We start from the raw sequence: 14,141 nt of genomic DNA on the forward strand, positions 1-14,141 counted from the left end.
TTTTTGGTGTATTATTAAAATAGATTTTTGGACGAGAAAATTTGTCAAAAAATCTAGTGGTTTTTTCCGTGTGTCTCCCTTTTGTAAAAATGTTGTATTTCAAAAAATTAAATCAAATTAACAATATGCTTATGAATATTAAATTCCTGGTTGCCGATTGAATAATAGTTCTAAGTGTATTTCTTTATTTATTTGGCGTACGATTCAGATGCTCTGGTATCTATATCATACTATAAACTTAAACTATTCAATAGAAATCATATATAACATTGTACTTATAACTTATGTCAATTTGTCTATATGTCGATATTTTATGTGTATATTGTATGAATACTGATAAAGACGTAACTAAAAAAGAGTTCGGGGAATACAAATTAATTGCGGTTTAAATTGTAGGCATAAAACAATTTTCAGAAGTTAAATTCAATTGTTACCGACAAGCGTTCATTATAATATTATATTTCGGAGAGCACTTCAAATACTATATATATAGTTATTGATTGTCGCAAAATGAATTCGCACGAAAAGAATACTTGCTAACTTTTCAACGAAATAGAGTAAAAATATTTAACTTTTAACAAAAATAAAAAATTTGAAAATGTTGAAGCGTGTATAATTTGCCTTAGGTCTCAGAGTCCGTAAGCTATACTTAGCAACAACTGTACATGACAGTTTTATGTTACTTAAAAAAAAAAATCATAATATTTTTCAAGTATTCTAAAGTTGTTCAAATGTATTTATTTTATCAATAGTGATAAATCATAAGACGGACGGTTTGCAGTATACATAATATAATATTTTCATCGTAGAAAAATACCAGGATGTAACTGCCAAAGCGTAATTTTGTTTTGGTTTTTACTGTGTTTAAGGGTAGCTTTCATTCGCTGATCGTTTGTAAACTACTAACAGTGTAGCAGTTCAATGGATCGAATATCGAAATCATATTGGAAGTAGTAATAATAATTTATCTCGACTAAGGTATACTATAATAAAAGTTGTTGATTTATTTTAAGTATAGGAAAAACCTAATAAGATTTATATAAGGAAACAACCTAGTAAGGTAGGATGCTGTAGATTAGCGATACCCATTTACACTAAAATAATGTACTTTGTCATTTCCATCAAATGAGATATTGACTGATTCTACGTTCCCACATTAAAAAATTGTTTGTACTATTATTATATTTATAATATATATATTTTTAATTTTACAATAACGTTTGTTTTAAATTTTTGAGAATATTTTATAGAAAATAAAAATAAAAAACTTTTAAAATGTGTTAAATTTATATAACTTAATTTGAAATACCATAAAATATTAAAAACAATTTATTATTAATTTTTATAAATACAATAATATTATATCGCCATCATAAATAAAATTAAAGTAATTTTTATATCGTAAAAATAATCAATAGTAATAAGTAATAACAATATCTCCGTATTAGTACCAACATTTAAGTCAGCCGGATACTGTTTGATAAAGTAAATAATTTTTATCAAATATAACATAATGAAATTACTACGTCAACATTTTTCTTGCTTACCGGGAATCTTGAATAATTTATAATACATCATACGTTAACGGTGTGCAAATCGTTTTTTAGCGGAAACGTATTAGGAATGACGATAATATTATAATGTAGACCAAAGTTTAGTCGCGGGAACTAGTTGGAGTTTTTATACGTGAGGTACCACCTGCCCGGGAAGGTTTGTGCTGTCATAGGGTCGTAAAATACGGCGCACGATTTAATATATTAACTACCATCTAAAATAAAATTATTCGATCGATTCGAATGTCGACATTTTTCTATTGTTAACCAAATAAAGGTTTCCGTGATGGCCTGATGGGCACGGTGGGCAAGACGGGGAAAACGTCTGCGTGGAGGTATGGGTGTGTATTCGTGAAAAGTATAATTATTACGTGTTTGTATAACAGGGCAGCCGGTATGCGTGCAGTTATCATGGCAAGGGGTTTGGATTGCAATAATAACGCAGTTTGAAGGGGTGAAAGTAAGTGTCGTGTGCAAATCCCGCGTAGGTATCTCGAAGCCAATCACTTAAGCGCGAGTCGCGACGAAATTATGTGAACAAAATAATGTTCCTATATTATGTGGGTAATCGTTGTCGAACTTTTCTGTATACTCGAAAACATACAGCTATAGAACTTCTATGACAGAAGGTTATAATATTTTCGTCCATTTAAGCCTATATATGACACGAATTATATGGGTACGTCCACGCCATATACATAATATTATTATGGCGGTTGATTTCGTGAGAATTATTAATCAGAAATAATTATTTTACAAACATCGTTAATAATAATTAGTTATATACGAGCAGCAGGCAGCAACATAAGGGTTTTTATTTTGAATAGAAATCGTAGGTAGATGTATAAAAAATAATATGAGAAAAAAATAATAAAAGAATAAATTGTGCTCTACTTTGATGGACAATGAACTGCAGAAGCCTTAAAATTACATTAGCGCGGCAGCTGTATTAAGAAAATTGTTCGTTTACAATAAAATATAAATACCTACAATCGTATATCAAACATTTGCTTTCTCTGCTAGTGTATAATAGGGTATTATTGCTAATTACATTGGTACCTATGTAGTATTTTTAAGTTTGAAAATATTGTCTATAGAATTTTAATGCATTGATGAATTGATAGTTAAATCACTGTATCTATAAATTATTTGGTCGTTGTGTGCGACAGTTCGTGTTTATCGATAAAGCATAATAAAAAATGTTATACGAGCAAAAATTATCTGGGCCACTTTTTAGTCCAAAAATATTTATGTTTCCTTTGCAATCAATTAAAAATTGTTGAAATTAAGGATTTATATACTACTTAAAAAGAATATCTACAAAACCATTCATTTGACCATATTAATAATCTGTGTTGTTTATATTTCAAAAGGCAGAGATATACATTTACTGGCTGTTACCAATTTGCTCATCAAGTTGTTAAAGTTGTTTTATGCTTAAAATGAAATACACCGAGTGGTGATGGTTGTGTTTTAAAAATGTCCATTTTAATTGGACGAAATTGAGCAATACAGCTAATTTGCTGCAAATGATAAGTATTTTTTGGTTTATTTATTTTTGTAGGCTATATGATACTGATAGAAATAATTATCTGATATTTAAGCTAACGTTTATAACGCGTTTAATGTTCAATTTATATTTCATATTATTCTTTAAGCTAATATGCTAAGTTGTTTATAATATTAATAAATTAAATACTAATAATGCAATTTAAGATAAATTAAATACTTACATTTTTTTTTCTCCAAGCTTCGAGTAGAATACTCGTAAATAGTAAATATAATGTTTCAATACCTGTATTATATTAATCATTTGCAGTTTTTGTAGTATCGATAAATAATTCATTGTTATTACACGTACGTATATGTTATATTTAAGAATAAAATATATAAATACATCTATAAATTGACTATGAGTATTATAATACTCGTATTATACGATTTAGAATATTTAGATGTTATATCATCATGCACATTCGTCCTTGTTTATATATGATGCGTAAACCTTGACCTCTAAATTTAATTATTTCCCATCGTTTTTCCTAATTTAGCTGTTTTTACCAAGAACCTAGATATACAAAACATTAGCATAGTATTAAAATTGCGCGAAAAGTCCATTATTTTAAAGTATAATTTAATTCGTCATATTATAAATTTATCCTGGGATGTTAGTCATTCATGTAAGAAACTAAGTAAATAATCGTTGTGTAACGGTACAAAAGTCAATAAAATATACTTTTTTGTGAACTTAAATGTAAATATAAATATTGTATCACATAAGTCGGGAGTATTGGTAAATTAAAAACATATTTTAGATTAAAGAAAAATAAAATTTAAAAAATAAGAACGTTTGTATATTATTATTTCATTTTTAGGTATTGTATATTTATTGCTAAACATTTACTTTTATAATATACGTTTAGTGTATAGATGAGATAAACTGATTTCTTTTTATAATATTGAGTTGTCAAAGAGTAATGTATTCATTTCCTAATTCGAAATAGCGCTTAATAGTCATTGCTAAAATAGGAAATACGATTGCTAAGGAGCAAAAGACATTTTGAGAATTTCTCTAATTTCCATCGAAAACTGGTAGAGCTATGGTTATTATTATATCAGCAACTCGATGTAGCGGAAATGTATTTATAGTATTTTTTAATTGATGTCCTACCATCTTTTCAAATTACTAAAAAGAGTTATCCGGGTTATAAAAAATAAAATATCCTATTTCTAATAATATAAGTAGAACAGATAATACGTATTGATGTATGTATTGCATAAGTCGTATACGTTGTAACAATGTTTATTTATATTTTATATTTATACTGTTTAAGTGAGTAGTATATTTTTCTTTACATCATATAAAACGTTTATAACATACAAAATAGTGAAAAATAATATCTTCTAAAATGAATTTAGTATGATGTTTACAGTGTTTTTATGGATAATATATTATGTTATTATTCATTATTAATTAAAAAGACTTAAATAAAATAAATATTGAACTTATAGTATATAAGTATGCAGGGTTCATAAATTATTGCGAAGGTATACAGTTTTTTATATTGAAATCGTGTCCATACTTTTGAATATATTTATATTTTATTGCGCTAATTTCATTACTTGGGTTTTAGTTAAATAATTGCATTATTTTTGTTTCTCCGTTTTTGTTTTTTTTTTCATTCAGTGACTTATAAAAACAAATAAATTACTGGAATGGTCGAAATGGATTTCACGCTGATTTTTACACATTCGAATATGTCATTACTCCTTTATTATAAATACATTTTTAAACCAATAAATATATTTGTTGTTATTTTTTATTACGATGTTAATGGTTAAGTGAGGTTATGAATTATGTATTTTTAACTTAACTCATTAAACAACGATTCTACTTTTTTATAAAATTACGAAGGTAAATATAAATTCAGTTTTTATAACTTTGATGAGATTAAAATTATGAATAAAACACAAATTTCCCGATAAATAAAGGATTCCGATTTGTTAACTCATGTAATACTACTATTTTTAAGAGGTATATGATAGACGTAAGCATTGCAAATTATATATTTATAACCAGTATAGGTGTGAGTTGTTAGACGGGTAATTTTATTGATTTAGTTTCTATAGTAATTAATCATTCAATCTTAAATTCATTTAAGTGAATGTAAATTATTACATCAAGTAAAAATATTTTTTATCTATTTATTGCAATGTATGAAGTTGTTGCCAAGTGTCTGTTTTGTTCCAAATTAATTAAAGGTACTTTAAATGACTCAATTGGGTATGGTACATTTATTGAACATATTCGTTCTCAACACAAAAATATCAAGGTAAATATTTCAAAATAAAATAATACAAAACAATCCTATTTTATAACATAATTCAACATATTCGTTGTTTTAAACAAAGCAAATAAGTTATAGGATTTAAATGATTATTTTTGTGTATAATATACGTATACGATATTGCAACAAAAAAAATATACCAATTGTTTATACATATATTGTATGTATATTTCAATGATTATTTTTGTATTAAATTAAAGTGTATATTTTTTTTAAATTGTTTATAAATATTTTTATTATAGCTATGTAATAACAGTCAAACAAAGCTAAATATTAACCAATAATATCTATAATACTAAAGTAAACAGCAATATATTTTTAAAATTAAAATTCGAGAAAGAAGTTGTAATATTATTTTTGTTATTTAAAGATAAAATATATAATCGTAAATCAAAGACTAATAAAATATCTCTATTTCTAATATTTTTTTACTCCAACTTATATTTTATATTTTCTACAACTTATTCACCATAGTCAGACGTAAAAAATAAATCAATGAATCTTATACCAATTAAATTGTAAACTTTAAACAATTTTACGATTATTTTCTTAAAGTAATTATTGTTATGAATTCTATCACTCTTAATATTTTATACACACATGCATATATTAATAAAATAAAGTAGTGAATAAAAAAAAAATACTGGAGTATACATTGATTTTTAATTATGTTATCTCAAATGGTTCACTAGAAGTAGATATTAATTAGTAAAGATTTACATTTTTTTAGAAACTTAACTGTGTGATGTTTGAATTATGCTTACGAGTCAATTTTTAGCTTTTAATTGGTTTTATACAAAACAGAATTATTATAGGAAATAGGAATTGTATTAAATATAAAATATTTATAGTAAATATATAATATAATATATTATTATATTGAGTTCATCTGGGAACAAATAAAATGTTTAAAAATATTAATTGTTAGAATCGTTGATGTTCGACAATTTAATCATTAAAAATTGAAATTTTTAATCTAAAAAATAAACAAATTTCCTTAATGTATCTACATTTTATATTGTAATATTCTCTTTAAAATTGTAATATTTTCCTTAGGTCTTAATTTTGAGACTTGATTGTACTCAAAAATTCTTTAACAGTATAATAGCCAATATGTACCTATAGTAAAATGATTCATAGCACATAATTACTTTGTGTAAATTAGATATCCGACGGAGTTCCAACAATATTCAAATCGATTTCAAATTATATAGACTCGACGGAAGGAACTAATTGTCTGTGCATAAAATGTGGTTATAATGGTACACCAAAAATAAAGTCAAGCAGAAATATTTCAGCGAAAAATTTGGGTGAATTTGGTACATGTTTCCCGTTATGTTTTATGGTATACAAAAAACATCTGAAACGTCACCATGTCAAAATTATATGCACATGTTGTAACACCGTCATTAAAAAAATTAATGAAAAATAAATATGGATTATTTCTTAAAATAGAATAATTAATTTTTTTATAGATCTTCCACCTGTAACCGTTAAAATATGATACATTACATGACTGTTAACAGTGTTTATACATTTTAATATTAGTTCTGATAATTATGATATTGGAACCTAAGATGAACTGTTCATACGCGAATAAGATAAGTAATTAATATTTTCGATAATATAAGAATAATTATGTCAACGTTTAATCTAAATAATGGTTATAAGTACTATGATTTAAAAAAAATTGTTAGATGCATTTTTGATTCGTTTCATGGAAAATAATATTACTTATGGTTTAATATAATTTTAACTTAATAGTAGTGTTATTGTCTCTGAATCGCTTTCTTAATAAATATATTATACATTTCAATATTTTTTTTAAAACTAGCATTGTTTTTAATACATGAAACTTTTTTAATTATTAACTATATTTTTTTTATTTACAATGTATTGTAAGTTAAAGTTATATAGTTTGTAAATAATAAATTTAAGTACAAGAAAAATTGACACGACAATCATATGATTAAAGAAAATATGATGTATATTGATATATTACATTACTGATATTGATATAAACTAAACCTTTAAACTATTGATTGTTAAATGTAAATAAATATAATTATGTAACTTACATTAAATAAAGTACATAATAAAGCTATAATATGCATTTTGATCCATATTATTTTATCAATTAGTGATATCAATAACTAGACTTAATTTAGAGACTATAAGAAATATTACTTTTTGAAGAAAATTGACTGCAAGCAAAATCTATGATTCACTAACTATTATTAAGTAAACTATTAATGATTTACTCTTTTTATCATAGATTATATTATTAGTTTATTAATAAATTTTTCATTAACCTAAAAGATTTAATTTTTCAATATAAGATCTACAGTAATCTCTAATTCGATGGAAATTAAGCTTAAAAAAAAAATAATAATTATAACGTACGTTCTTGATATACATTATATAGGTACAGATTTTATATTTTTAAAACTGTAATCTATTTATCTTTGTCAAAAAAGCACTTTGTTAGTTTTATTTTATTTTAACAATTTTTTCCCTTGTAATACAATTTTAAATTATTTTAACAATGATGAATAATAATAAAAGTTAAATTATCAAAGTTGATTTATTTAGATTTTTTTTTAAATTTATATTGTACAAATATTATAAAATATATTATATTTTATTTAAAATAATTTGCTTAATGTTTATTAACTTTACAAAAATTCAATGATAGGTTTTTTTGTTAAGAAACTTTATTACCTAATCTAGGTAGTTATAATTATCTACATTATAATGTACTTAATTTATTGATTAATTCTTTGTTATATTCAAATTTAAGCAAAATTAACCTAATAAAGCAAGTTAAACAACATAATAAGTTACAAAGAGCTTCAATTGTAGGTTAGATGTTAGGTTAGGTTATATTCAGTTATAATATGAACTTATGATAGTATCAACGAATAATGTTTTAATATTTCTTTCAATTAATGATTTTTTTTTATTATACTCACTGATCATTATTCCAGTAGGAAAAATAATAAATTATGTTGATTTTTCAAAATTTCTTATTAAATAACAGAATATTTTCCAGATAATAACTAGATCAAAATTGTTGACCATCAACAATGCTATATTAACATTTATATAATAAATAAACTCGATATTAAGTTATTCATAAATCATAACACTGTATTCAGTGTAAGTATAAACAGTTCACAATGCAAGTATATTTATAATAAATAACCGATTAAAAATAAAATTTATAATGTAGTAACACAATATAAAATATTTAATGTTTATCGTTTATACTTATTTCCTTTTTTTTGGCCTAACCCAACCTAACCCTAGTCTTTTATATCAGCTGTATTATAATGTAATGATTAAAATTTTTTATTTAGTATTGTAAGGAATATAAATAGATATGCAGTTATTATATACTGATAATAATATACCTACCATGCATGTGTTACAGCCATAATTAATAATAATTAAATAGATATTGTTTTGGAGTGATAGAAATTTAGAATCGCTTACAAATAATATATAGTTATAAAATCGTTTAGTTGTATAGGCTATAGAAAGTAAATAGTATAAAAATTATTTTCTATTTGGTGCCATTGTAAATACTTAAAATAGACATAATTTAATGAAATAATAAATTACAGGATATAAATTTTTAATCAAGGTCTTATCAAAAATTCAAGTATAAAGAAAATATAATAATTATAAATGTTAAGAGGTTGTGTATTATTTTTTTAATATTTATTTATTCTTCAAAAAATTTAAAAAAACAATGAACATGTCCCACTAAACATATTTAAATTATAATATGTGATTTTAAAATTCACCTTTTGTATCAATATCGGTGTTATACACTTAAAAAAAGTTTAAGAATATATAATTGTTTAGCAGAAGAACACAATGAGTGAAATGGTGAGAAAAACTATAAAAAATGGTTCTATTATCGAAAGATATTTTTAATGAAAACAAATTATCATTTTAAAAAGGTGGTGGTAATAAGAGGTCTTATAATACTAACTTCCGTTCAATTATGTCTCTATAAAGCCGGAAGCGATTTTAACGAGAATGAGGGGGCTATTCTTAGGGCGAGGGGTATTATTATAACGTCTTGCCGGTATACGTTGCAGAACGGAATACTAAACGATGCGTACGATCATTGGCAAGTAGGCACCTTTGGATGATATAGGTAACCACCAATACAATACACGAGAGAATAACATTGTTACAGAGAAAGATTTAATTCAATACATTAATTTGTTTATAATTGTTTGAATATTTTTATTTATTTGAATATTATATTTCTAAATTATACACAAAAAAAAAAAAAAAAAAAAATGAAAAAATAAAAATATATATCTGAAAAATTATGTTTATTATGAATTTATGATAGTGTTAAGAAAGTAAAATATCATTAACTATCATACAAATTATAAATTAAACATCAATTGAATATAAATATTGGTTTATTTACTTATACAGTGTATTTAATAAGTATTTATTACTTTCGTGATTAGATGGAAAATAAATGTTATAGTTTTAAATAATACCTATAGTGTTATCGCTCATTTGTTCAATAATTTAATTTTGATTTTATATATTAATATATTTTACGTTTAAGATAACACCTCATTATTTGTTTATTATAAGTTTTTTGGTCGGAAAATAACCACTTGGGTTAGAGTTCTAGTGTAATGAGCTAAAAATATGGGTAAGAATCAAGTTAAAAATAGCTGGATGATTTTAAATAAAATTATGAAGGTGAAATAATAAAATAGTATTTCAAAGTTAATGATTTAATTATGAATATTACATTATTGAATATTTAAATGAACGCTATATCCGCATGTGATGATACGACTAAAAAATACTTCCCTTCCCTTATTATTGTAAATTATTAAGTGGATAAGTTTTTGAAAATAATACCTAGTTCAAAATTCAAACAAGTGATTTCTTAGTTATTAAAATGTTCATACTAAAAATACCTAATTATCTTTAAGAATAAGCTTGCGTTAATATAAAGCAGATGTAATGATGGATTTACATTTGAACTATTTAAAAGTTATAAATATTGATAATTCAGATCACCAATATCCTAAATCATTGTCATGGACCTATTATCCATAGTAAACAAAGTTAAACAACTCAAAAACGGTTTGAATTTTGAGAAAAATTATGCGATAAATAATTTTCAATATAATATGGGGTTTTCATTTAAAAAACAAAAATTTGATCCTCAATATAGGAAATCTCAAGAATTTATATATATGGTCTTTAAGTTATTTAAAAAATACGCGAATCAGATTTAGAATAACAATATCATTGAAAGGAGGCGAGCATATTTAGTTAATCAACTATTAATAGCTATAACTAGAGTTAAGTAATTTCCAAGAATACTGCGAGAATATCTGGGAAAGTTCGGGAAAAGAAAACTTTACTAGAAACATTTCTTGCATTTACTTTATATATTATGTATTGATCATTATGTTTTAATAAATGACATACTTAAGTTATATTATATCATCATATTATATTTTATTTAATGCAATGCATATAGTTAAATTATTATTAGTGAAAAACAAAGCACATTAAATTATAATTTTCTATTAATTGAATAAAAATATATAATAAAAACTTTAAGCAAATGGGTTAGGTATAATAATAATATTAATTATGGTTAAGATTTTAATGTATTATAAAGTATGAAATAATTTTAAGTATTAAATATTACGTGATGAAATAACAAATCATATGCATATTACTTAATGTGGTAAGAAACTAATGTAAAAATTCATAAAAAACAATTCTTTATATCTGAAAATTAAATGTATTATGTATGTGTTCAATTTTAATTATAAATCATTATAATATAAGAATAATAATTCTGAGCGGAGACGGTCAGTTAGCTTTTATGACTATACCTGTACTTATGATATATTTTTTGATTGAGTTATTAAAGTAATTTATTTTGCTATTAGTATAACAGTAGGTAGATATAATTTGTTTCCAAAGAAATTGCATTTATTATATTATTAGTATTTAATTATTATAATAATAATATAGTACTTCATCGTTAACACGAACTTGGTTAACAAGAATTATTAGATAACGTGAACCAGTTTACCGGTGTCGCAGGTTTCTAATACCCTCAAATACTTTTACCTCCGGAGGTAAAATTATCCTAGGATAAATTTACCGGGAGTAAAATTAACCTAGTATATTTTTACCGGGGATACAATTTACCTAGTATATTTTTACCCCCCGGTAAAATTTTAAGGAGGGTAAAGTTATCCTAGGTTAATTGTACCCCCGGTAAAAATATACTAGGTTAATTTTACCTCCGGTAAAATTGTTCATCAGGGGGTAAAAATAAACTAGGATATTTTTACCCCCCCGGTAAAAATATATTTTTAAGGGGGGTAATATTGTCCTAGATTAATTTTACCTCGTAGTAAAATTTTTCGTCAGAGGGGGTATAAATATCCCAGTATATTTTTAACCCCCCCCCCCCACCGGTAAAACGCTTCTAAAGGTGGTATAAATATACTAAGCATATATTTTACATATAATATTATTGGAAGGTACATGAAATTAAAATAAGTATACGTAGATTTTACTCACCAGGTTAGGTTATACATAGGTATAAAATGTCCAACTAAAAATTGAATAATGTAAATTCTATTGATAATAATATTATTGCTATCGATGTCTCGTTGGCGAGTCGCGTCAAATCCGTTATATGCATAATTCCTTTTTCATTATGTATATTAACAGAACTACCCATCACCATAATAGCTATTTTTACAAAAATCATACAATCTGGTTTGTGTGGTACTATGGTGTTACCAACTAAAATTTAAGAATAGTAACATACACACGACAAACATTTTAATTGTTATTAAAAAAATTTCATTTTCGCGTTTGGAGGTGAAATCTTGATCTAGAGGACTAAGAGGCTCATCCTCTATTATATAAGTTACATAGATTATAAAAATATTAACGATTAATGATTATATAGAACACATAATATTAATTTACCAAAAGAGAAGTAGTATAAATAACCAAGGATATATATATCACCATGCTAAAAATGTGTTTTAAGGGGGGTAAAAATATTCTAGCATCATATTATAATTTATTATATTCTAATAACACTTTTGATTATTATTTATTTAAATCTAGAAGGTATTAACAAAGTAAAATTTAAAATATAATTAAAAAATGTTGTAGGTAATCTTGTTTGTAATATTAATCATTAAGTAAAGTATATAAGTACCTATAGAAATTAATATTACAACATCCATTTTTAAAATGATAAGACTTATAGTATGTTATTTGTTAATCTTTAACTAAAAGTATAATTATTAATTTCATAAGAAAAAAAGTAACATATTTTTAACTATTCGAAAAATTAAATAAATCATAAGTGTTTAATATTTACGATTTATTTCTAGTTCAAAAATAGTTTACAAGAGTAACTTGAAGTTTGCATCAAATAGACATATTTGTTATTCATTATATAATTTTCAAAATATTTAGCTTAATTTTAAACTATTTATGATTATTTAAATCTCAATCAAAAATTATGACACGTACTCGTTATATTTTAACGGAGAGGTAAAATATCCCAGTATATTTTTACCCCCCTAACGAACAATTGTACTGTGGGGGGTAAAATCAACCAAGTATTTTTAGGATAACTTTACCGGGAGTAAAATTAACCTAGTATATTTTTACCGGGGGTACAATTAACCTAGGATAATTTTACCCCCCTTTAAAATTTTACCGGGGGTATAATTATTTTAGGTTTATTTTACCCCCGGTAAATATATCCTAGGTATTTTTTACCCCCGGTAAAAATATACTAGGTTATTTTTACCGGGGGAGGTAAATATATCCGGGGGTAAAAATCGCCTGTTACACCGGTCCTAAGAAAGTCCTTATACTTTAAGTCTTAGTGTAAATTTTTTTTTATTTCCTCCGTTTACACGAATTTTTTGGTTAATAGGAAACTCAAACATATTTCAGTAACCATATTATCATTTTGTTGATTAGCACGAACAGAAAAATATAATTTTCTATTTTAGTTTTATTACTCGTACAATCGTACGTACACATTTATTTTAATCTTTATTACAGCTATGCAGTTTATTCAAATTTTATTTCAAATAATAATAATATAATACTATTGTAAAATAACCTTTATGTATCTATATGAGTATATGAGTATATGACTATACGTATATTTATATGCATAATAAAATTTGGTATTTATATTTTATATGTAATTGTGTATTTTATTAAGCGTATATTTAATTTAATCTCCTCTGATAACGCGAATTTGTTCGTATAAGTAAATTTCGTTTAACGTGAACAAATCCATGTTAAAAATATTGGTTTACACAAATTTTTTTAACACGAACGGGTTATTATGCGGTGCCGTCAAGTTTGTGTTAACGAAGGAGTACTGTAATAGACATAGTTAATACTTAAAACCATATTATATTATTAATTTTTGAGTAAATTCTACCTTACCATAAGCTAGTGTGGATAGATGCATGGTATAATAATTAAAAATTAAAAAACAAAACAAACGTAAAAAAATAATAATATGCATTATGCGTTTGTGAGAATTTTTCAGGCATTTTTTGATAAGAAAATTTCCTAACAATAAAAAATTTGAATTAGATTTTAAATTCAAATTGAATAATGTTAAATCAACTATGATATTTTGCTGGATGTGAAAATGAATACCTTGCGC

At 24.3% G+C, this 14,141-nt stretch overlaps 1 protein-coding gene across 1 annotated transcript; it reads left to right on the plus strand.

Moving 5' to 3' along the window:
* Nucleotides 1–5,266: 5,266 nt before the first annotated feature.
* LOC112599543 lies at nucleotides 5,267–6,833 on the plus strand. Its single transcript, XM_025346468.1, has 2 exons — nucleotides 5,267–5,386; nucleotides 6,567–6,833. Exons 1-2 carry the CDS (start codon nucleotides 5,267–5,269, stop codon nucleotides 6,831–6,833), a joined length of 387 nt encoding a protein of 128 aa, XP_025202253.1.
* Nucleotides 6,834–14,141: the final 7,308 nt, after the last annotated feature.

Source organism: Melanaphis sacchari, unplaced genomic scaffold (genome assembly GCF_002803265.2).
Source record: "Melanaphis sacchari strain LSU unplaced genomic scaffold, SCAv2.0 Contig53_pilon_pilon, whole genome shotgun sequence".
Lineage (NCBI taxonomy): Eukaryota > Metazoa > Arthropoda > Insecta > Hemiptera > Aphididae > Melanaphis > Melanaphis sacchari.